At 44.1% G+C, this 26363-nt stretch overlaps 1 protein-coding gene across 1 annotated transcript in view; it reads right to left on the bottom strand.

The window, feature by feature from the left end:
• The window catches only part of LOC141140143 (vomeronasal type-2 receptor 26-like), a 246799-nt gene extending 220684 nt beyond the window's left edge, over nucleotides 1–26115 (bottom strand). Inside the window, exon 1 of the mRNA XM_073627040.1 lies at nucleotides 24577–26115. Coding sequence (XP_073483141.1) covers nucleotides 24577–26115 — 1539 coding nt within the window. The remainder of the gene's footprint in view (nucleotides 1–24576) is intronic.
• Nucleotides 26116–26363: the final 248 nt, after the last annotated feature.

The raw sequence follows: 26363 nt of genomic DNA, 5'->3' as shown, positions 1-26363 counted from the left end.
TTTAGGTTTTTCTGGTCCCTTCCTCCACCTAATAGATACAATGTATGCTGCCCCAACAGCAAACATAGTAGCAGTTGGCCTTGTATCAAAAACTGTTAAACTATATAAAGGTACCAGACAGGGATGCCCACTTTCCCCACTACTCTTAAATCTGACCCTCAAACCACTTTCCCGTTTCCTCCTCTCCCACCCCTCCCTACATGATGTCCAAATAGGTCAACAGGATCGCCTAGCCCTATTTGCAGATGACATACTCATTTTCTCCTCTAACCCTGCTTCTGACATGCTTCTCATTCAGGAAGTTGTCACTGAGTTTAGGGCACCTTCAGGTCTATGTATCAATTTTGCAAAAAATGTGATCCTTTCACTGTTTCATTTTAGAACTCCCTCATGGACTACCTCTTCCACATTTTCTGTAGAAAATAGTTACATTACCTATTTAGGGATAAAAATTGGAAACACTCCTTAATCCTTATATAATCTCAATTTCACCCCGGTAATCTCTAAAATAATAAGCAAATTGGAGACATAGATGGATAACCCCATCTCGCTCTTTGGGAGGTGCCACCTATTTAAAATGGTCAGCTTTGCCAGACTTCTATAATCTCTTCACACAATACTCCTGCTCCTATGGCACAAAGATATTGAAATGTTACAAAAAGCCTTATCACACTTCCTCTGGCAGAGACCGTGCCCCATATTGCACTGAACAAACTAGTCCTCCTGAGGAGTGAGGGGGGAGAAAACCTCCTTAATATTAGAGTGTATCATTTATTTTAACTCCTAAGAATATGCCTAGACTGGATCTCACACACCTCCAGATATGCCTACTATGACCCAATTGGCTACCCCTTACTGCCTGTCAGCTCTCGTTCACTGCAAACTCTTGTCCATCCCTCCACCAAAAACCTGCTACTCAGAGACACGCTGATCGCCTGATGAGAGGTCAGATGCAAATTACATCTTTCTCTGTGGGTTTCTCTATACCTCCCAATTCATGAGAATTCCTCCTTCCCACCTGCTACATCTCACTGTGGATTAAAAACCTCGGCCCACATTAAGCTACTACACTTTAGTCAACTTTTCAACATGAACACAGGCAACGCTAGATAGATCTCCCAAATCTTGGCATATTTTGAGCTTCCACACCACCACTTTTTGTTCATTCATCAAGCTGTACAATATGTTACAAGTCTATGCCCGAACAATCTTTAACACTACCGCAATTCCTTTCTGGACTCTTTACTGGAACAGCAAAAATGTAATATGTCGCTTCTTGGAACTCGGACCTCATCTCTTCAGAAGCAGTGAGCTGCATCATAATTGGATATAACTATACCTGTAAATTTGTCATGAATGAATTCAAAATAATGCACTGCGCATATTTCTCTTTCCTGCCTTCAACACAACCCCACAAACACAAATGTACTCTGTGCAGCCATGAAGAACCTTCTCTACTATACAGACTTTGGCTTTGCCCTCACATTTCCTTCTGGAGTCAAGTCGAAGACCTTGCCTTAAATGTCATGTAATGCCCCCCCTCAAATAACATTTTCCCCTCTGTTTTTTGGTAATCTGGAAACTCTTGCTTCACAATACTTTAAAACTCAGCAAGCAATCAATCGGCACAACAAGGCCTGGTTGTCAACATGCTTCATGTCAGCCAGACGAGCGATACTCAAAAAATGGTCCTCTCCTAGACCCCCATATAATCCAGGATGTCAAAAACAAACCCATATCCCTTCTGGACAAGGAAAAACTTGATAAATGTGTAGCCAAGAGTGGACCAACACCCCGCCTTCAATACAAATGGTCTTCTTTCATTGCTATAACACTACCAACTATCGACCATCCTGGTACCCTATACTCCTCTTCTGCAACCACTGGAATCCCCCCTCTCCCTGCAAATCTATATTCTTTTTAAGCTCTATTTGTGGAACTCACCAACCTACAACTGAGCTCAGCAGCTCCCACATCACCCTTTTCTTCACCTCACCAGCTTCTAACCTCAATGGGAGCCTTTTCCACTTCAACAACATATAAACTGGTACTACTTCATGGCAACCCCCACCCTCACACCTCCATCTCTATGATACCTGATGGCAACAGAGGCGCGGAACACCCTTTAAAAGTCAAGTTGTCATTGTCATAAAAAGTGTTTGGGGACATGGGTCCTGCCCCAGGGGACATGTATCAATGCAAAAAAAAGTTTTAAAAACAGCCGTTTTTTCGAGAGCAGTGATTTTAATAATGGTTAGAGTGAAACAATAAAAGTATAATATTCCTTTAAATTTCATACCTGAGGGGTGTCTATAGTATGCCTGTAAAGGGGCGCATGTTTCCCGTGTTTAGAACAGTCTGATAGCAAAGTGAAATTTTAAAGGAAAAAAGTAATTTAAAACTACTCACGGCTATAATGAATTGTTGGTCCCGGCAATACACATAAAAGTTCATTAATAAAAATGGCATGGGATTCCCCCACAGGGGAACCCCAAACCAAGATTTAAAAAAAAAAAAATTGCGTGGGGTCCCCCCAAATTCCATACCAGGCCTTTCAGGTCTGGTATGGATATTAAGGGGAAATCCGCACCAATTTTTTTTAAAAAATGGCGTGGGGTCCCCCCAAAAATTCCATACCAGACCCTTATCCAAGCACGCAACCTGGCAGGCCACAGGAAAAAAGGGGGGATGAGACTGCGCCCCCCCTCCTGAACCGTACCAGGCCACATACCCTCAATATTGGGAGGGGTAGCCCCCAAGCACCTTGTCCCCATGTTGATGGGGAGAAGGGCCTCATCCCCACAACCCTTGCCCAGTAGCCAGATCTGTGCCTTGCCACAATTCTGTCTCTGAGCTCTTCAGGTAGTTCCTTTGACCTCATGATTCTCATTTGCTCTGACATGCACTGTGAGCTGTAAGGTCTTATATAGACAGGTGTGTGGCTTTCCTAATAAAGTCCAATCAGTATAATCAAACACAGCTGGACTCAATTGAAGGTGTAGAACCATCTCAAGGATGATCAGAAGAAATGGACAGCACCTGAGTTAAATATATGAGTGTCACAGCAAAGGATATGAATACTTAGGACTATGTGATATTTTAGTTTTTCTTTTTTTAATAAATCTGCAAAAATTTCAACAATTCTGTGTTTTTCTGTCAATATGGGGTGCTGTGTGTACATTAATGAGGAAAAAAAAAATACCTTCAGATTCGCCACTTCTTCCAAAAGGCCATCTCCCAAATAAAGGATGATGCTAGAACACCCTTCGAAAATTTGTGCCCTGAAGGGTCCAGAGATAGAGGAACGATTTCTACCCTATATATGCACCTTAATGATCACCACACAGAAGCTAAATCCCAAGCAATGCTGGGATGGGAATCTGAGGTGGGACAGGAGTTTTCAGTTGAAGACTGGCGTGATATGGCCACTAATATACATAAATGTACTCGCTCAGTAGCCAGGAAACTGTGGTGAAGCTGCACACCAGATGGTATTACACACCAGTTAGAATTCATAGAATGTTCCCAACCATCCCAGACAGATGTTTCAGAGACTGTGGACAGAGGGGCACTCTTCTCCATACTTTCTGGAGCTGTAAGGTTCTGGGCTCTCTCTGGCAGCAGACAGCTACGAAAGTACTACAAAAAACAGGATCGAGCATCACCTTGACATACCAAATGTGTATTTTGTTTGCAGTTTTCCAGAGGTCACACCCCCTGCGCAAAAATTGGTCCTCACACTGTTTAGTGCTATACAATAGGCTATAACCCTGAACGCATGCGCCACACCCTTATGGAGAATCTTTGAATGAAAATGGGGCCCCTGGCCTGCATCTTAGCTTGCTTGGGGGAAGGTTTCACCTCTTGGGTACCAGAAAGCACTTATGACTCTAAAAGCTGGATTTGTTAAGTGCTTGGTATCTTTAAAGATCTATGCCAATAGTGCCTTGAATATATACAAACTCAAGTAGATTGTTAAGATGAGATAGATATGCAATATGTTTCTTATAAAGCGTGTTGCACTAGTAGCAGTTCTTATTTTTATTTTTCGTTTTGTAATAAGTTAATCTATAGCATTCCAAGAACTGGAGCATTGTGAGTGATACCTACACACCTTTTTTTTTTTTCTTTCTTCCTTTCAATAGGTTTTTTATTTATTTTCCAATAAAATTACAATAACACTTATATGGTCATAACAATTAAATGGTAAAGTAACCGTCATTAAGAAAGAACATAGCAAATATGTAAACATTTGGAACATTATACCTGAAAATATGGACATAAAGTGTAAAGCTTGTCAAGGCATTATAGTGTTGAGTATACTTTGATTCCAACCAGCAGGTAGGATTAATGGTAATAAGTATTATGCAGAGCCAACTCTCCTCAGACACCCCAATGGGAGCATCCTGTCTCCGAGAGATAGCCCAGCTTCTCATCGTTAAGTGAGATATCTTCATGCATACTCAAGGAAGTGGGATTAGCCCAATATTTGTATACCAGAAGGTCCAAGGAGACCATTGAGTAGTGGAGGTTTCTAGTCGTCCTAAGCAGGACACCATCATCCTTTCATATGTGCAATGTAGGATACCATTTCAAGGTTATTTTAACAGTTATTTCCCACAATGTGGAACAACTGGTGACTTTTTGAGTGAGCTTGCACGCCCTTTGCCACTGTAGGGAGGTGAAGGATTGTTTTAAATCTGTTTCCCATTGTAAGTGGTGGGCAGATTTAGTGAAATTGGTCTTCTGTTGGAAGATGTTGTAAAACAGTGTGATACATTTTTTCAATGGTAGGCTGGATGTTAGAAAAGCCCATGCTAGAGTTGGGAGGGTTTGATGGATATGTGTGAGGTTTTTAAGACAGTGACTGACTTGTAGATATTTGTATAGATCAGTTTGAGGTCAAATTCCTTTTGGATAGAAGGAAAATATTTGAGAGATCCTTTGTCATACAAGCTATGAAGATGTGTTATGACTTTTTTAGTCCAGGTTGTGAGGGAAACCTGGGCTATGAGGTGGTTTGGGGCCGATAGAGGAACGTCTAGGGTGGTGTTTGGTGTATATCGTTGGGTTTGTTGGAGTAATCTCACCCACGTTTTAATCGCCGCTATTATAGTTGGAGAAAAGTAGGATGGGATTTGTGCTCCCAGTTGAGTACTATATAACCACAGCTTTATGGGATTGTGTGGACTGTACTCTTCTTCTGTAGAACCCCAGTGTGTAGATAGGGACGGCAAGAACCATTCTTTCAATTGGGTCAATACCGAAGCTGAGTAATAGTCATGAAGGTTTATGTACCCTACACCTCTGAACATGTGTGTTTGATCAATTTGGAATGAGAACATCTGGATTTCCTCCCATTCCAAATAAATCTTGATAATAAGGATTGGAGGGACCTAAAGTAGCTGGCAGGCATTGGGATAGGGAGAGATCTGAAAAGATATAGTATTTGTGGGAGTTGAATCATTTTGAACGCGGCAAGTCTTCCCCACCAAGAAAATTCAAGTTTGGCCACATTTTGAAGGTCATTCTGAATTTTGGACCATAGGGGAATGTAATTATGTTGGAAGAGAGATTTTGTGGATCTTGTGAGTTGGATACCTAAGTAGGAAATGCTAGTGTCTGCCCATTTGTAAGGGAATTGATTGTGTAGGAGGTTTCTTGTTACTGCGTCTATTCCGAGATCTAATATTTGGGATTTAGTTGCATTTGCCTTGTAGTAGGATACATTACCAAACCAGTTTAGGGTTTTTTAAACTTCAGGGAGGGATGATGCTGGGTGGGTTAGTATTAGAATTACATCGTCTGCAAACATATTGATTTTATGAGTTTGATCACCAATGTCAATACCAGTTATTTTGGGGTTGGACCTAATTTGTTCAGCTAGAGGCTCCATTACTCAATTGAAAATCAATGGAGATAGTGTGCATCCCTGCCGTGTACCATTTGTGATGCGAAACGGGGTGGATAGGAGGTTGGATGTGTATACTTGTGCCGATGGATTGGTATAGAGGGCAAGTAAGGCCTGGAGGATTCGGCCCCGGAAACCAGATTTCTGTAGTGTTAGGGATATATAGCTCCAGTTTACTCTATCAAACACATTCTCTGAATCCAGAGATAGAAGCAGAGAAGGCATTCCAGTCAAATTTGTGTGGTGAATTATGTTGAACAATCTTCTGGTTGCATCATAAGTCTGGCGACCCCTAGTGAAACCAGTTTGGTCCCTATGAATTAGTGAGGGTAGGATATCTATGAGTCTATTAGCTATCAATTTTGCATACATCTTGAGATCAAGATTTAACAAAGATATGGGACAGAAATTTTGGGGAGTGTTGGGTTATTTTCCCGGTTTCGGTAGGGTTATTACACGAGCAGATAGCATTTCTTCTGGGAAATAGGAGGATGATGTGTGGTTTTATAATCCACATAGGTGTGGGGCTAGAGTGGAGTGGAATGTTTTGAAATATTCCCCAATGAAGCTGTCTGGCCCCGGAGATTTGGAGTTTGGAAGTTGTTCAGTAGTTTTTTTAATTTCCTCTACGGTGAAGGGTGAATTTAGGTACAAGAGATGATCAGATGTTAAAGGTGGGAGTTTGATCTGGTCGAGAAAGGATTGGATCTCTGTTTGATCTGGTTGGTGAGTGCTGCCATCTACCTTAAGGTTGTAAAGTGCTGAATGCATCGGCTATAGATTGAGGATTTAAAAGTCTGTCATGTGTGTTTGGGTGAAATAGGTGTGCTTTTCTAGACTTTAGTCGGTGTCCTTTAATTCTGTTTGCCATGGCTTTCCCTGCTTTGTTATTAGTGACGCAAGATCTAGACTTGAGTTTCCGTTGGTTAATTTCAAAGCTTTTGAGAAGCATTGCTTGAAGCTTGTGTCTTAGTTTAAAAATCTGGGATTGTAATGCTGGTGAGGGATGAGATTTGTCTTTGAGATCTGCAGCTGCAATAGATGTAGTCAAGTCTTGTAGTTTCTGCAGTCTTTTTTTCTTGAGGGTGGAGCCCAATTGTATAAAGAAACCTCTTATAAAAGATTTATGGGCATTCCACAATGCTGTCATCCACTGATCCTGCATTTGTAGTGAAAAACTCCTCCAGTTTTTGGGATAGGAAGGTAGCGTTAGAGGGGTTTTGAAGGAGAAAGTTGTTCACACGCCAAATGTAGGAGTGTGGTTTGGATATGTTTTTACGATGTTAATACTAATAGGTGCGTGGTCTGACCAGGTGATGGTGTGGATGCGGGAAGTATGAATATTTTGTAGTAACCACTTATCAGTAATAAACAGGTTTATACGAGAGTAGGTGTTATGATGCAGGGAAAGGAACGTGTAGTCCCTCTCAGCCACATGACAACACTTCCAAACACCATACAAATCATTAGCTGTTAGGAAAGAATTCAGTGGTGACGCAAATTTCCTGGGACCAGAGGATGAGTCCGTGTCTTTGTCCAGTACTGAGTTAAAGTCTCGGGATGAGCTTCGAGTTTGAGTCGAACTCATGTTCGACCCGAACATCGGCTGTTCGCAAGTTCGCCGAACAGCAAACAATTTGGGGTGTTCGCGGCCTTCAAATGCGCGGAACACCCTTTAAAAGTCTATGGGAGCATGGGTGCGGAGCAGCCCGGAGAAGAAGATGAAGAAGAGAAGAAGAGAAGAAGAGGAGAAGATGAAGAAGAGAAGAAGATGAAGAGAAGAGCGGGAGCCTCCCCCCATGCCATGAGTGCGGAGTGGCCCGAGGAGAAGAAGATAGAAGACGCCGCGGAGGAGATGCTGGACGAGAACACCGGAGGAAGAACCAGAAGAGCCAGAAGAACCAGAAGAAGAAGAAGATGAAGGAAGATAGAAGAAAGAAGAAGCATTTAAATAAAGGAATTGTCAAAAACTGTCTCTTGTCATTTTTAACATTTTTGACAGTTTTTTTAGTGAAATGGTAGGGGTACTTTTGTACCTCCTTACCATTTCTCACAGGGCGGGCTGGGATCTGGGGGCCCCCTTGTTAAAGGGGGCTTCCAGATTCCGATAAGCCCCCCGCCCGCAGACCCCCACAACCACCGGCCAGGGTTGTGGGGATGAGGCCCTTGTCCTCATCAACATGGGGACAAGGTGTTTTGGGTGGCTACCCTAAAGCATCCTCCCAATGTTGAGGGCATGTGGCCTGGTACGGTTCAGGAGGGGGTGCGCTCTCTCATCCCCCCTCTTTTCCTGCAGCCTGCCAAGTTGCGTGCTCAGATAAGGGTCTGGTATGGAATTTAGGGGGACCCCCACGTCATTTTGTTTTTTAAATTTTGGTTCGGGGTTCCCCTGTGTTTATCAATGAACTTTTATGTGCATTGTCGGACCGGCAATGCAATAGCCGCGAGTAGTTTTAAATGACTTTTTTCCTTTGAAATGTAATTTTGCTGTCAGACTGTTCTAAACACGGGAAACATGCGCCCCTTTACAGGCATACTATAGACACCCCCCAGCTACGAAATTTAAAGGGATATTACACTTTTGTGGTTTGACTTTAAGCATTATTAAAATCACTGCTCCTGAAAAAACGGCCGTTTTTAAAACTTTTTTTGCATTGATCCATGTCCCCTGGAGCAGGACCCAGGTCCCCAAACACTTTTTATGACAATAACTTGCATACAAGCCTTTAAAATTAGCACTTTTGATTATTCATGTTCGTGTCCCGGTGTTCGCATGTTCGAATAAACTTTTTTCCTGTTCGCATGTTCTGGTGCGAACCGAACAGGGGGGTGTTCGGCTCATCCCTATTAAAGTCCCCGCATATCAGCAAGTGTCCTTGTTGTACACTTTTAATTCTTTTTATCGTAGCTTTGAGGAATGACCTTTGTCTCTGATTAGGAGCATATAAAGTCAAAATGGTGTATGTAGTATTTTCTATAGTACACATCAGGATGATGTATCTTCCTTCTGGATCTAGGATACAGTCCTGCAGCTGGAAGGAGACAGTGTCTCTAATAGATATAAGAACTCCCCTTTGCTTCCTAGAGTGGCATGCTTTGTATATGTGTGGAAAAGATTTGTGTTGGCAATAGGGAGTATTATTTTGGGCAAAGTGCGTTTCCTGAACGCATAGGATATCACTGTTATGGGTTAATGCCGTCTTCCACAGGGATGCTCGCTTGGCTGGATGGTCCAGGTCCTTCGTATTAATGGACAATATGTTGATATCCATAATGATAGTGAGGTGAGTAGTGTAGTCTGTGACAAAGACTTACGGTTGTCTGTTTTGGTGGCTGTCCGTTGATGGGTGATCTGGATCAGGCATGTTTAGGCCTGCATTTTCTGTGTGGAGATTGGTACTCACTGTGCCTGGGGCCTGTGGGACAGGATCCATCCTCATCCGCGCTTTAGCTGGGCTGTTGCTGAGCGGGCTATGTGAGGGTGATTCCTGGGATGAGAGGGGTCTCACGTCTGTGTTCCTTTCTCCAGGATTTCTCATCTGGAAGGTCAGTTTAAGGTGATGAGGCCTGAGCTGCCACTTCTCCCCGTCAGTTACCGGCATAGTGAAGAAGTCTGTGAGCTTCTTTGGGTGTCTTTCTTCCTTTCGTTTGTGGGACAGCATGGATGCAGGTTCCAACAGTTATTCGGAGCTCTGTGTGGGCTCCGGAGGTGCGGTATCCCTCTGGCTAAGTCGATATGTCCCCGGTCTCTGACAGAGCTAACGGCTTAAGCTGCCATTACGGTTGTGCGCAAGCCACGTCCCCCTACACACCTTTTTGATTTCAGCACTCTAATCATAGCATTGTTTGTATGTACACAGATTCAAGCTCTATATAGCACTCTCAATGCTGAGTAATGTACAGATGTAGATGAGCCGAACCTCCCCCCCAGTTTGGTTCGCACCAGAACATGTGAACAGGCAAAAAACTTGGACAAACACACAAACACCGTTAAAGTCTATGGGACATGAACATGGAAAATCAAAAGTGCTAATTTTAAAGGCTTATATGCAAGTTATTGCCATAAAAAGTGTTTGGGGACCCGGGTCCTGCCCCAGGGGACATGTATCAATGCAAAATTATTTTTTAAAAACATCAATTTTTTAGGGAGCAGTGATTTTTTTAATACTTAAAGTGAAAAAATAAAAATGAAATATTCCTTTAAATATCATACCTGGGGGTGTCTATGGTATTTCTCCTGTGTTTAGAACAGTACCACATTTCTAAAGGAAGAATTGTCATTTAAAACTGATCGCGGCTGTAATGAATTGTCGGGTCTCGGCAATATAGATAAAACTTATTGAAAAAAATTGCGTGGGGGGCCCCCAAAATCCATACCAGGCCCTTCAGGTCTGGGATGAATTTTTAGGGGAACCCTGCACCAAAATTTTTAAAAAATGGCATAGGGGTCCCCCCAAAATCCATACGAGATCCTTATCTGAGCAAACAACCTGTCAAGAGAGCGCCCCCCTCCTGAACTGTACCAGGCCACATGCCCTCAACATGGGGAGGGTGCTCAGGTGTAGCACCCCAAAGCACCTTGTCCCCATTTTGTCCTCGTGGCGTTAGATATAGCCCTCAGCTATATAACAGCTGTCATTGAGGAAAAGCATCACTCGGCGGGAGCCTCCCATGGAGGCGGAACTGTTGCAGCTTTTTTTTTTTTTTTTGGTCAGTCGGGCAGCGTGGATTTACATCCCTGGACATTTTTTTTAATAAAGGACTTGTCCCAAGCTGTCTCTTGTCTTTTTTTACAATTTTTGACACTTTTTTTATGAATTGGTAGGGGTACAATGTACCTCTACCAATTCACATGGGGGCCGGGATCTGGGGGTCCCCTTGTAAAAGGGGATTCCAGATTCCGATAAGCCGCCTGTTCACATACCCCCACAACCACTGGGCAAGGGATGTGGGGATGAGGCCCTTGTCCCCATCAACATGGGGACAAGGTGTTTTGGGGTAAGACCCCAAAGCACCCTCCCCATGTTGAGGGCATGTGGTCTGGTATGGTTCAAGAGGGGGGGCGCTCTTTCATCCCGCCCTCTTTTCCTGCGGCCTGCCAGGTTGCGTGCTCGAATAAGGGTCTGGTATGGATTTTGGGGTACCCCTACACCATTTTTAAAAAAAAATTTGGTACAGGGTTCCCCTTAAAATCCATCCCAAACCCTTCTGGGGTGGATTTTGGAGGGACCACTACACATTTAAAAAAAAAAAAATTTGGTTCGGGGGTTCCCCTTATTATTCATATCAGACCCAAAGGGCCTGGTAATGGACTGGGGGGGGACCCATGCTGTTTTTTTTTCTCTGGTTTCAATTATCAATTAAGGGGTGTGGTTAATTGCTCACAGGTGCCTATTTAACTGGTTGTAGGACTCAGTCTGAGCGTGCTCAGTCTGAAGCTGTGGAACTTGGTGTAAGTGGAGCTGGAATAAGTGGGAGTTAAAAAACCAGAGTTAGAGTGTACAAGTCTTGCTGTTTGTTTGCTGTTTGTTTGCTGTTTGCTTGCTGTTTGCTTGCTGTTTGCTTGCTGTTTGTTTGCTGGGTTGCATTTTTGGGGCTTTTCCTTTTAGTTTTTAATTTGCCTTTTGCTGTCACTTTTTAAATAGCTTTTTTTTTTTTTTCTCTGGTTTCATCAGTCTATCAATTAAGGGGTGTGGTTAATTGCTCACAGGTGCCTATTTAACTGGTTGTAGGACTCAGTCTGAGCGTGCTCAGTCTGAAGCTGTGGAACTTGGTGTAAGTGGAGCTGGAATAAGTGGGAGTTAAAAAAACAGAGTTTAAAACAGGAGGTTATAACAGGGGTCATAGTACCTTTGTAGTGTGAGTATCTGAGTGTTGTCTGAGTAGTGTGTGTGGATCGTTAGTACTTGTGTAGTGTGTACTGTGTACTTGTGTATTGCGAGTGCACGTAGGTCTGTGAGTACCTGTGTATTGTCTTGTTGTGTACCTGTGTATTGTCGTGTACCTGTGTATTGTCTTGAGTATTAGTGCCAGGAAGCTAGCTGTTAGGTAATTTGGACAGGGTAAAATCCCCAAATCCTCACTAAATTTAATAGGTACGATGCCCGGCGGGTGTGGAGAGGCGACTCTTTGTACATCTTGCCGCATGTATGCGTTCCTTGATCATCCGATCGAGGGCCAATACTGCTGTGCAAAATGTAAGCACATTGTTTCCCTGGAAGCCCAGGTTCTGAATCTGGGGAAGCAACTGTCAGCACTGAGAAGTTCCTCCATACTAAAGGTGAGCCAGGAACGTACACGGCAGGTGCCAGCAGGGGCCAGCACAGAGGCGGGTGGAGATAAAGAGGTGCAGGCACTAGCAAAGAGTAGATGGGTTACAGTCAGGAGGGGTAGAGGGGGAAGTGCCAGAGAGGCCGATCCAGGACTGGAGCATCCCAATAAGTACGCTCCATTGAGTGACATTAGTGAAACCAGTCAGGGACCAGCACTGCTGGAGATGAGGGACTCTCCTAGCTGCCAGGGGAAGAACTCCTCCAGTGAGAGTGGGGGGGCAGCAAAGGGAAAGGAAAGACAGATTCTGGTGGTAGGGGACTCAATTCTTAGAAGGACAGAGGAGAGGGCAATCTGTAACCAAGACCTGAAGCGCCGAACAGTATGTTGTCTACCGGGCGCTCGGATTCGGCACATCACGGATCTTGTGGACAGATTGCTGGGAGGGGCTGGGGAAGACCCGGCTGTCATGGTGCACGTTGGCACCAATGACAAAGTCAGAGGCAGATGGAGTGTCCTAAAGAACGATTTTAGGGACTTAGGAGCTAAATTGAGGAAAAGGACCTCCAAGGTAGTGTTCTCAGGAATACTACCGGTACATCGAGCCACACCAGAAAGGCAGAGGGAGATTAGGGAAGTAAACAAGTGGCTGAAGAGCTGGTGTAGTAAGGAGGGGTTTGGGTTCCTGGAGGACTGGGCTGACTTTTCAGTCGGTAACCGGTACTATAGAAGGGACGGACTGCACCTAAATGAGGAGGGTGCAGATCTGCTGGGAATGAAGATGGCCAAAAAGTTAGAGGGGTTTTTAAACTACGCGATGTGGGGGAGGGTCCAGAGACAGTGATAGCCAGCGCGGAAGATATTCCAGAGGGTAGTATTGGGGGCATTAGTGGTAGGTTAACCAAAGCACAAAAACACAAGGTGAGTATAGTAGCAAGTCCTAGTTGCAATCTTGAAACACCCAATACGAGGACAATATGCTACCGGTCTAAACTATGTGGCATGTTCACTAATGCCAGGAGCATGGCGGACACGATGGGTGAACTAGAGATACTGTTGTACAAGGAGGATTTGGATTTTGTGGGAATTTCAGAGACCTGGTTCAACAGCTCTCATGATTGGCTGGCAAACATTCAAGGGTATACCCTATACCGCAAGGATAAAGAGGGTAAAAAAGGGGGAGGGGTATGCCTATATATCAAGAATAATGTACAAGTGAATGTGAGAGATGACATCACTGAGGGGGCTAGGGAGGAGGTGGAATCTTTATGGGTAGAGCTCCAAAGGGATGAAGCTAAGGGGAAAATAATACTGGGAGTATGCTATAGGCCCCCTAACCTGAGGGAGGAAGTGGAGACGGATCTCCTATCACAAATTGGATTAGCAGCAAGGATGGGAAGTGTTATCATAATGGGGGATTTTAATTATCCAGATATAGACTGGGCGGAGGGAACCGCGCATTCATTTAAGGCTCGTCAGTTCCTTAATGTCTTGCAGGACAATTTTATGGGTCAGATGGTAGACGCACCAACTAGAAATAAAACATTACTAGATCTACTGATTACCAACAATACAGACCTGATCACAGATGTGGAAATACGGGGCAATTTAGGTAACAGCGATCACAGGTCAATTAGTTTCAGTATAAATCACACAAATAGGAAACATGAAGGGAACACAAAGACACTGAATTTCAAAAGAGCCAACTTCCCTAAACTACAAACCTTGCTAAAAGGCATAAATTGGGATAAAATATTAGGAACAAAGATTACGGAGGAGAGATGGGTTTGCTTTAAGAGCATATTAAATAAAGGCATTAGCCAATGTATCCCATTGGGTAATAAATTTAAAAGAGCGAACAAACATCCTGGATGGCTTAATTCCAATGTAAAAATGCATATAAAAACAAAGGAGAAGGCCTTCAAAAAAATACAAGGTTGAGGGATCATCCTCAGCATTCAGAATTTATAAAGAATGCAATAAGAAATGTAAGGGTGCAATTAGGACGGCTAAGATAGAACATGACAGACACATAGCGGAGGAGAGCAAAAAAAATCCCAAGAAATTCTTTAAGTATGTAAACAGTAAAAAAGGGAAGACAGACCATATTGGCCCCATAAAGAATGAGGAAGGACATCTGGTTACAAAGGATGGGGAGATGGCAAAGGTATTGAATTTATTCTTCTCCTCAGTCTTCACGAGTGAATCGGGGGGCTTCAGTAACCAAAACTGCAGTGTTTATCCTCATGACACAACACAGGAAGCACCTACATGGTTAACAGAGGACGGAATTAAAATTAGACTTGAGAAACTTAACATTAATAAATCACCGGGACCAGATGGCTTGCATCCGAGGGTACTTAGGGAACTCAGTCAGGTGATTGCCAGACCGTTGTTCCTAATTTTTACAGACAGTCTATTGACTGGAATGGTACTAGCTGATTGGAGAAAAGCCAATGTAGCACCAATATTTAAAAAGGGCCCAAAAAACATCCCTGGGAATTACAGACCAGTTAGCCTAACATCAATAGTATGTAAACTCTTGGAGGGGATGATAAGGGACTATATACAAGATTTTAGTAATAAGAATGATATCATTAGCAGTAATCAGCATGGATTCATGAAGAATCGTTCTTGCCAAACCAATCTATTAACCTTCTATGAGGAGGTGAGTTGCCATCTAGATAAAGGAAGGCCCGTAGACGTGGTGTATCTGGATTTTGCAAAAGCATTTGACACAGTTCCCCATAAACGTTTACTGTACAAAATAAAGTGCGTTGGCATGGACCATAGAGTACATGGATTGAAAACTGGCTACAAGGGCGTGTTCAGAGGGTGGTGATAAATGGGGAGTACTCAGAATGGTCAGGGGTGGGTAGTGGGGTTCCCCAGGGTTCTGTGCTGGGACCAATCCTATTTAATTTGTTCATAAACGACCTGGAGGATGGGATAAACAGTTCAATCTCTGTATTTGCAGACGATACTAAGCTAAGCAGGGCAATAACTTCTCCGCAGGATGTGGAAATCTTGCAAAAAGACCTGAACAAATTAATGGGGTGGGCGACTACATGGCAAATGAGGTTTAATGTAGAAAAATGTAAAATTATGCATTTGGGTGGCAAAAATATGAATGCAATCTATACACTGGGGGGAGAACCTCTGGGGGAATCTAGGATGGAAAAGGACCTGGGGGTCCTAGTAGATGATAGGCTCAGCAATGGCATGCAATGCCAAGCTGCTGCTAATAAAGCAAACAGAATATTGGCATGCATTAAAAGGGGGATCAACTCCAGAGATAAAACGATAATTCTCCCGCTCTTCAAGACTCTGGTCCGGCCGCACCTGGAGTATGCTGTCCAGTTCTGGGCACCAGTCCTCAGGAGGGACGTACTGGAAATGGAGCGAGTACAAAGAAGGGCAACAAAGCTAATAAAGGGTCTGGAGGATCTTAGTTATGAGGAAAGGTTGCGAGCACTGAACTTATTCTCTCTGGAGAAGAGACGCTTGAGAGGGGATACGATTTCAATTTACAAATACTGTACTGGTGACCCCACAATAGGGATAAAACTTTTTCGCAGAAGAGAGTTTAATAAGACTCGTGGCCACTCATTACAATTAGAAGAAAAGAGGTTTAACCTTAAACTACGTAGAGGGTTCTTTACTGTAAGAGCGGCAAGGATGTGAAATTCCCTTCCACAGGCGGTGGTCTCAGCGGGGAGCATTGATAGCTTCAAGAAACTATTAGATAATCACCTGAATGACCGCAACATACAGGGATATGTAATGTAATACTGACACATAATCACACACATAGGTTGGACTTGATGGACTTGTGTCTTTTTTCAACCTCACCTACTATGTAACTATATGTAACTATCTATGTTGCCGAGACCCGACAATACATTACAGCCGCAATCAGTTTTAAATGTTTTTTTTTTCTAGAAATGTCATTTTGCTGTGGTACTGTTCTAAACACGGGAAAACTGCACCACTTTACAGGCATACTATAGACACCCCCAAGGCACGATATTTAAAGGAATATTTCATTTTTATTGTTTCACTTTAAGCATTATTAAAACCACTGCTCCTGAAAAAATGGCCGTTTTTAAAACTTTTTTTTCATTGATACATATCCCCTGGGGCAAGACCCAGGTCCCCAAACACTTTTTATGACAATAACTTGCATATAAGTCTTTAAAATGAGCATGTTAGTGTCCCATAGACTTTAACGGTGTTCTGTGGCTTTCAAATTTGCCACATACACTGCATAATGTTCATTGCTTGCTAAACTGCCGAACAACCAAAGTTCAGCCCGAACCGTTCACCCATTCCTACTTGCCAATAATACTCAGTCAGCACAACTAAGTATGTTGCCATATTGCAAAACAACCCACATGCCCCTCTTCAGTCATATGATCCATCCATAGTCTCCAAGTTATAGTTCATTACAAATGTTAGCTACTCACCATTTGAGTATTTGTGTCATTATAAGTCCCCTCTGGGTCACTGACCTCACCTGGTGTCACTACTTCCCTCCCAGGAGGTATGAAATTAGAGCCCCTTCACAATTGCCTTCCCTTTCTCCCTCCTGTTTGGAGCCGAGGAGAGGTGATGCAAAAGGGATTGGAATAAAATCCATCCACTCCTTATACTTACTCTCTAAGGTTAACTGCCTATTAGTTACTTCTCCTTACTTAGTTCTTTCAACTTATATTTCAGAACCTGACCTGAACTTTGGCCTCCGTGCGGAACATTAAGATTATTTGTTATCAGACTACCAAATCTTCAGTGTATGCCTCCATATGATTTTTCCTGCTCTGTAAATTTATCCTGTTTATATTGGAAAAAAAAAAAAAAAAAAAAAAAAAAAGCTTTGATGTTGTAAAAGCAATGGACAGTTCCTGATGAACCTGTTCAAATCTATGAACAAGGTAAAACATAATTTTCTACAAAAGGAAAATCCTTCCAAATTCCTGACTTTTACACATGTTCCTCCAAATATGTTATATACTGTCTGTCATGCCCATGCAACCTGCTTTACATTTGCCAGGCCATCCGCACCCCCAGGAAAAGGTTTGGGGAACAACAAAGGTTTGTGGAGGAGGGAATAGACAAACTCAGTGTACCCAGACACTTATTCGAGTTTTGAGTTTCAATTACGGTAATCCACGGGGGGTCTCAAAGTATTGGTCGTGGAAGCCATCCCCAAGAGCTTGCCCAGTGCTGAAAGATTCAAGCATTTGTGCACCAGAGACTTACTGGATATACACATTACATACTCTGTCATCAGAAGGCATGAATGAAGATTTTGATATCCACAGTGTTCTATGATTCCCTACCCTCCTCTGGGCCCATCCACTTCCACTAGTGCAAAACTTTACTGTCCTTGGTTGTTCATATTACATAGAACAAGATTTATTCAGCCAGTGGTGGCCGGAGGTAATTTTTTTTTGGGGCGCAGCAAACAGTATGCTATCAACCACCCCCCGGTCAGTTGGTAGCACTTACCCCATTGCTTCACCAATGGCTCCCTCTGCTTGGCGGTGGCAGCCTCCCCTTCCCCTGCTCTCAACGGGTCATCACGTTGGTGGTGGCTTACGTTTCCTCCCTCAACTTCGGTGGCCAATCGGGAGTCTTCTCTTTTCAGCCAATCAGAAAACGTTTCTCACACCTGCTTCTATATTGGCCCAATTGAGGATCAGTGTTTCAACAGCAAATATTACATTTTCTGTTACAAAACCTGGGTGGGCTTCGAGTGCAATGCTCTGCTTCTGGAGCTCATCCTATTTTGAAGCCCATTATAGCCTCTGGCTCTAATCAGGTGCTTTAAAAAAATGCCACTGTAATTCATGTCCCCAGCATCCTGAAAGGGACCTGACGCATGAATATGGGGTGGCGGTTATGGATAGAGGGGGCGGGTGGCAGCTGTGGATAGAGGGGGAGGCGCCAGGGCGTCCCTAATGGACGGACTGCCACTGTATTCAGACTATTTTCCTTTTCTCTGTTGGAGGGTTCCACCACCTCTCCACTCTTATGACCTTGGTCTCTAACACATACAGCAAAATGCAGAAGGATCGTGCATACTCCGAACGCGTGCCACACCTACTGCCAGTGATGCCTGTGATGTTGCCTCGACCTCTGTGTCACTGTCTACCCACACTGCCGAGGACTCCATCCGGTCTCCCTGATGATGTACACTGGCCATCTGGCTGCCCACAGTGGTGACTTATCTACCTGACAAGCATGTCCACTATGATCTTGTAAGTTGTTAACAAATTGTGGTTATTAAAGTCTCGTACTGCTACTCTTAGATGGCACTGCCTTTCTTCTTTTTGTCCACAGTTACTTCTGTCATAGCCCCAGCATCAGGCATGGAGAAATCCGCTGAATTATATGTACACAGTGTCAGCGACTTGCTTCTTGACGATGCACAGGCTTTACTTGATTCTGATGTTGGTTCTGATGTTGAAGAAGGGAGTAACTTGAGCCTACAGAGAGGCAACAGCCTTTTGTCAAGTTTGCTCCAGTGATGATGAGGATGGAGGGGATGATGATGTCACTGACACAACTTGAGTGCTGATTAGAGCAGAGGAGGGAAGTGGAGGAGGAACAACCCCAACGAGGCAGGATGTCCTCCAGAAGCAGCCATCACGGAACAGTAGGGAGCAGACACCCTATTCCATGGGATTATGGAGCTGTTAGTTTCCAACCCACTTCCCACAGTTCAGCTGTGTGGGCCTTTTTTAGCACATGTGCAGCTTATTTCACTTTTGCAAATTTCAATCTCTGCCACAACCATATCAAGTGTGGCAAAAACACCATTTGGGTACCACATGTTTGCAATGGCATTCAACTTCCCACCACTCAGCGCATTGGCAAGAGCACCTGAAATCCACACGAAAGGGATGTAATTCTTCTCTTCCTCACTCCTCACCTTTCATGTCTACCCCTGCAATATCTCAGCCTCCACTGACAGGGATGATGGTATAGCAAAGGGTGTCACAGGTCCTTGCAACATGCCTGCCAGAAGCACACCACCAGCTGTAGAGTACAGCAGGCAAATTTCTCTGCCCTGACTGTTGCGGCAAAAAAAAAAAAAATTCCTTGTCACTCACATGCCCAGTGTCTAAATTCCAGCTTGTCCTAATTGCTGGCTTTACAGCTCCGGCCTTTCCATCTGGTGGAGTTTGTCCCCTTCCATAAATTTGCAGAATGTGCTGTACCAAAATGGCAGGTTCCCAGTCACTATTTCTTTGCACATAAGGCCATTCTAGCTCTGTACCATCACGTGGAAGGCAATGTTTTGCCATCATTGAGCAAGGCAGTCAGCCGCAAGGTCCACATTACTGCTGACACTTAGTTCAGCAAGCATGGTCAGGGACATATATTTCGTTCACACCACACTGGGCAACTCTGCTTGAAACTAGGAAGCATGCAGGACAGGGCTTGGTGCTGGAGCTTGTTTTACTGCCATATCTCCATACAGCTAGTAGTGATGATGCAAAATCTGTCAGCTCCACCCCCTCCTTCTCCTCCATGCTCTCTTCTGCTGTATTGCCCTAAGAACCACCAGTAACCCCTAAATGTTCAAGGGACCATTCAGCTAGTCAGGCTAAAAGATGTCATGCAGTGCTTCAGCTCGTCTGCCTAGGAGACAAGAGCCACACCAGAGTAGACATTCTTTCAGCTCTGCAGGGGCAGGCCCAGAGGTGGTTCTCGCTATGGAAACTTAAGCCAGGAATTATGGTTTGCGATAATGGTACTAACCTTTTGTCCACCCTTTCAACAGGGAAAGTTGACACATGTGTCATGCCCTCAATTTGGTGGTACAGCGTTTCAGGTAACCAGGCTTGCAAGATCTTCTAAGGCAGGCCAGAAGAGTCTGTAGCCATTTCAGGCAGTCATACACAGCCAGTGTTCGGTTGGCTGAAATTCAGCAAGAACTCCACCTGCCTGTAAACTACCTGATTTGTGACATGCCATCGGTTGGAACTCAACTTTGGCAATGCAGCAGCAGCTAAACATGCAGCAGAGGGCCATCAACAAGTACCTGTTTGAGTATGGCCTCACAGCCTCAGGGCAGCTCAGATATTTTTCCCCATGCCAATGGCTGCTGATAAAGGATGCATGCACTGTACTGTCACCATTTGAGGAGGCCACAAGGATTGTGAGCCGTGACAATGCATGCATCAGTGACACAATCCCTCTTGTGTTCCTGCTGGAGCATACTCTGTGTGGCATTATGGGCAGGGCATTCAAGGCAGAGCAACAGTAGGATGAGGAGGACTTTTTTTCCTCCCAAGGCACACTTTATGCAGGCACCATTCTTGCAATGCCACAGAACACGCAAGAGGAGAGGAAGGAAGACTTTGGCAGTTTTGGATGTATAGAAGCAGAGGAAGATGTACCTCAAACCTTAATAGTTTTCAGTCCCCAGAAACCTTGGGAGTAGTACATGGCTGGGAGGAGGCAGTTCCAGACACTATAATCCTCAGTGACCTCGAGGACTCTACTTTTCATACCTCGGCAAACTTGCAGTGCATGGGCTCCTTTATACTTCAAAGCCTGCAAAAGGCCCCTAGAATATGTGGCATCAAGGATAAGGATCATTAATGGTTGGCAACCCTCCTTGACTACCGTTACAAGGTGAAAGTCATCCTGCCCTCGCAGAGGGAGCAGAGGATGGAATATCTCAAGGACACCTTAAAGAGGAGTTTATGTACAGTAACACCTTGCCAGACTCTGGTAGGTTACAGTCTCACGGAAAAGCTAGTTTTTAGGCTTCTGTTGGTCAAAGGAGGAGCAGTGGAGAAGAGGGCCACCTCACTGATGCATTTCAGTTTTTTTTTAGTCCTCGGCTCCCAGGGTTTGTCAGCTTCAAAATCCCATCGCCAGCATCTGCATCATATGGTGGAAGAATATCTAGGGGCAAAACAGACATGGAGAGCTTTCTAGTAGATGATCCACTGGATTACTGGGTCATGAGAATAGACCATCTGGCCAGAACTTGACCAGTATGCAATTGAGCTGCTGGGCTGCCCTGCATCCAGTGTGCTTTCTGAATGGGCATTCGCATTCGGTGCTGCCGGAGGTTTTGTGACAGATAAAAGAGCACGTCTGTCCACAGACTTCATTGATTTACTGACATTTGTCAAAATGAATCAGTTCTGGATTAGCAGCAGCTATGAAGCCCCTGATGCTGATGTCGCTAATTAAGTGTTATTGGGTTCTCAAATCTCTGCAAGACTGTCTAGGTTTGTGGGTGTTGATTTTATCTTGAAGTCATTTATTGGTATAGGCATCACCAATAGGGATGAGCCCAATGTTCGAGTCGAACGTAAGTTCGACTCAAACATCGGGTGTTCACCTGTTCGCCGAACAACGAACAATATGCGGTGTTTGCGGCAAATTCGAAAGCCGCCAGAACACCATTAAAGTCTATGGGACACTAACATGAAAAATCAAAAGTGCTCATTTTAAGGGCTTATATGCAAGTTATTGTCATAAAAAGTGTTTGGGAACATGTATCAATGCAAAACATTTTTTTCAAAACGGCCGTTTTTTTGGGAGCAGTGATTTTTTAATGCTTAAAGTGAAACAATAAAAATGAAATATTCCTTTAAATCCGTGTTTAGATTTGTACCACAGCAAAATTACATTTCTAAAGGAAACATTTTATTGAAAACGGATTGCGGCTGTAATGAATTGTCGGGTCTCGGCAATATAGATAAAACTCATTGAAAAAAAGGAGCATGGGTTCCCCTACTGACACCACACAGACGTGTTTGGAGGAAGCTGAGACAGGCAGACCTATGCGTATTCACACCCAACCAGGGAACCTGCATATTTCCTTGGACTCCTGCCCATTTTGAATTGTAATTTTTATTGAAGTTTTAAACAGGTACATACATGTTAGGGTCATAACAGTAGTGACATATACAGATGTTCCGACTAGAAACTGTCTATACGTTAATTAACACTGTGGTGGTTTGAAACAGTAGAATGTTGAACAGAGGATGGTTGTCGAGTAGTAACAGGTTCTAGACGGGAAAGAAAAAGGGGGGGGAGGGGGGGTAGGAAATAGGAGGTGGAGGGAGAAGGGCACCAGCAGGTTATGAGTGAAGGGATAAACGATCCATAAGTTGTTTATACCAGGGTAATTACAGTTGAACAGTACATTTCGGATGTTGTAACCAAAGAGACCACATATCTTTGAATTTATGTAAACGTGAGTTTTTTCTGGCTACTATTCTCTCCATTTCACATTGAAAGTTGAGGTCAGCGATGGTATGCAAGATGGAGGGAATTCTAGCAGTTTTCCATAATCTAGTGATATTTAATTTGGCAGCATAGAGTAGGTGAATAATAATACTTCTAGCTGAGAATGGTATTTTGTCCATGCCAATATGTAGCAGGGCTAGAGCTGGGGACGGAGGGCAGGACGTCCCAGTAATGGAGGAGAGTAAAGCGAATACTTGGTTCCAAAAGGATGTAAGGGATTTGCAGAACCAGAGGGTATGTGCAATGGAACCTATACTTCCGCAGTTCCTCCAGCATGATGGAGGGTGGCCAGGGTACATTTTTGAGAGTCGGTAGGGTGTGAGGTACCATCTGTGGATGGTTTTCTGGTAGGATTCCCAGTGGTTGGAACAGTGAGATGCCTGAAAGGTGTCTGTAAAGGCCTGTAGCCATTGAGTTTGGGTGAAGGGGACCTTCAGTTCTTCGGCCCATTTATTTAAGGAGTGCACCTGAGAGCAGGGTCTGGCGTCATTAAGGCAGGAGTATATCCTGGAAATACTTTTGCTAGGGGATGGGTTAGAGAAGTAATGTAGGTAGATTGGTACAGGAATTTTTACTGTGGAGGGTAGTTTGGTCGTGGTCAAGAAGTGAGTGATTCTGGTGTACGTGTAAGCTTCTGAGTTTGGGAGTTGAAATTTAGTTTGCAGATCTGCAAACAAATGTACTGAGTTATGGTTGATCAAGTCACCAATGACCAGTATACCAGCTTTGTGCCACCGGGAGAGGTTCAAGTCTGGAATGCAGGAGGACAGGGCTCTTAGTGGTAATGATAATGTCTTACTAGGTGAGTCCCGGGGGTACGCGGTAAGAAGTCTATTCCATGCCTGTAGAGAGGCAGATATCATAGGATTAGTGCATCTAGGTGTTGTGGAGTAGCCGGCCGTCGATAATAAGAGGAGGTCAGTTAGGTTAGCCAGTGGGGAATAGGAGGTTTCAATGGTGGACCATTGTTTTTCAGGTGTAGGATGCCACCAATAGTACAGTTGGTCCAATATGGAGGCGTAGTAGTAGTTGCCAATATGAGGCAGTCCAGCTCCGCCTAATTTGTGGGGTCTAGTGAGTATGTAGCTGGCACATCTAGGTGGTTTAGAGTTCCAGATAAATTTAGTTACTTGACTCTGGATTGTGGTCAGGAGGGAGCGAGGAATAGGTAAGATGAGTGTTCGGAATAAGTAGAGAAGTTTTGGCAGTATTATCATTTTGAAGGTAGCTATACGCCCCAGTGTAGAGAGACCCATGCAGCGTAGAGATTTCAGTAGCGTGGGTAAATTTCGAGAGAAGGTATGGAAGTTCAAGTCGATCAATCGGTTTAGATTGGGGGTTAGCTGGATTCCCAGGTAGGGAATAGACTTGTTTGTCCATACATAAGGCGTGGTGGATTTTAGGTGGGTAGCCAATTGAGGAGGGAGATGTATAGGGAGAACCATGGATTTTGTGGCATTTAGTTTATAATAAGAGATAGAGCTGAATTGGTGAAGGATGTTTTGTATAGTCTGTAGGGACTGGATGGGATTAGTGACCATTAGAACTACGTCGTCTGCATATAGACTAATTTTGTGGTCTGTACCATTACATGGTATGCCAGAGATTAGGGGTTCGGATCTTATTTTGGAGGCCAAGGGTTCCATTAGTAGAGCAAAAAGAAGTGGGGAGAGGGGGCACCCTTGCCGTGTACCATTAGATATTTCAAAAGGAGCAGATATCGTCCCCCCAGTAAACACTGTAGCTGATGGTTTAGAGTATAAGGAAAGGATTGCGTTTTGGAACCAACCGGTAATACCGAACTTTGTCAGCACTGCCTGGAGGAAGTTCCAGTGTACCCTATCAAACGCCTTCTCTGCATCTAGGGACAGAAGCAGAGAAGGCGTTCGACTCTGCGCAGCTTGAAGGACGAGGTTGAGCACCCTTCTAGTTGCGTCAGGTGCCTGTCTGCCTGGGATAAACCCAACCTGGTCTGGGTGGACCAGCTCTGGGAGAAACATCATCAGTCTGTTGGCGATAACTTTGGCGAGCAGCTTGATGTCGGTATTTAAAAGCGAGATTGGCCTATAGTTAGAGGCAACAGAGGCGTCTTTCCCAGGTTTTGGAATGGTTGCTATAAGTGAGCGCAGCATATCTGTAGGCAAAGAGCCAGAGGAACCAGCAGTGTTGAAGAGGTCAGTTAGTTTAGGGACTAAAATGGTGGCAAATTTTTTGTAGAATAGGTTGGAATAGCCATCCTCTCCCGGGGATTTATGGAGAGGGAGGGTGTTTATGGCCTTGAGGACTTCTTCATTAGTGAATGGTTTAGAGACAGTTTCGAATTGTGCCTCTGAAATTTTAGGCAATTTAATCGGGTCTAAATAGCTAAAAATTTGTTCCGCTGTAGGTTGGGGAGTGAGAGGGTCATTTCTAAGATTATAGAGTGATGCGTAGAATTCACTAAACGCATCTGCAATTTCCTGAGGGTTGGTTAAGAGTTGTTTTGAAGTGGGGTGTCGGAGAGAGAGAATTTTGGCTTTTGTGCGATGGGCTTTGACTTGTTTTGCTAGCAGTGATCCAGCCCTATTACCTAAAGCATAAAAATTGGCCTTGGAGAATTTAAAGTTAAGTTCAAATTTATGTAGCAGAAGGATGCGTAGTTTTTGTCTTAGCTCCAGGAGTTTAAGAGTTTGCATGTGGGAGGGGGAAGATTTGTTTATTTTTTCTATTTCGGAAATGTTAGATAAAACCTCGTCAATCTGCTGGGTCCTCTGTCGTCTCGCTCGTTTACTAAGCTTTATGAAAATACCTCTAAGGTAAGCTTTGTAGGTTGACCATAGTATAAATTTGTCGGTATCAGGCAAGTCATTAAGTTCAAAGAAGGAGTGGTGTTCAGTCTCTATTTCTTGTAGGACTTTAGGGTCCTCCAGAAGGGAGGTGTCAAGTCTCCATATTCTCGGTGGTCCCGGTCTACGATCTCCAAGGGTGATCGAAATAGGTGCGTGGTCCGACCATGTGATGAGACCAATATTAGAGTCCATAACATTTTGGAGTGTCCATTTGTCCACTATGAAGGAGTCAATGCGTGAGTAGGATAGCTGCGGGTGAGAAAAGAATGTGTAATCGCGTTCCGATCCATGTTGTGCTCTCCATACATCAAAGAGATCCAGGTCGTGGAGTAGGGGATTCAGGGCTGGTCGGGAATGGTCTTTGTTGGTAGAGGTGTCCATGGATGGGTCGCCGATAATGTTCAGGTCACCGCCCACGATTAAGTTGCCTTGGCGTAGAGTGTTGATTTTCTTGAAGAGGCGTCTAAGAAAGCGAAGTTGTCTGGAGTTTGGTCCGTAGATGTTGACTAGAGTGTATGTGGTTTGAGCAATGGAGCAAATAAGAATGAGGTAGCGACCCTGTGGATCGGCATAAGTGTGAAGGTGTTGGAACTGGAGAGTAGCGCGTATAGCTGTCAGTACACCATTTTTTTTCTTTGGTCCCGAGGCCAGGTATGTGGTGTCGTATCCTTTTAGCTTCAGCTTTGGAGTTTTGGATTCTGCAAAATGCGTCTCCTGTATAAAGACAACGTCCGCATTATGATTTGTTAGTTCTCTTTGCAGATTGGCCCTTTTTTGTGGGCTGTTTAGGCCTTTGACATTAAGGGAGGTTAGTTTGAGTGGCATGGTAAGGTTGTTGAGTATGGCTCTTTATATTGAGACGATAGTGCTAGGCGTGGTCAGGAATGTGCCAGGAATGTTGATTAGATGGTATTGTGGTCTGAGATGATCGGGATAGGCAGGTCGTCAGCAGTGGATCGTTGGAGCAGGTCCAGAAGGCGTAGTGAAGGCTGGTGTGGGGTGGGAAGGGTAGTAAAAAGAAAGAGCCCGTGAACAATACGGGTTCAATGTGCAGAAATACTGCTGGATCTATC

Source organism: Aquarana catesbeiana, linkage group LG01, assembly GCF_042186555.1.
Source record: "Aquarana catesbeiana isolate 2022-GZ linkage group LG01, ASM4218655v1, whole genome shotgun sequence".
NCBI classification, from domain to species: domain Eukaryota; kingdom Metazoa; phylum Chordata; class Amphibia; order Anura; family Ranidae; genus Aquarana; species Aquarana catesbeiana.
The sequence above is the reverse complement of the archived record's forward strand: the minus strand, read 5'-3'. Positions and strand labels throughout refer to the sequence as shown.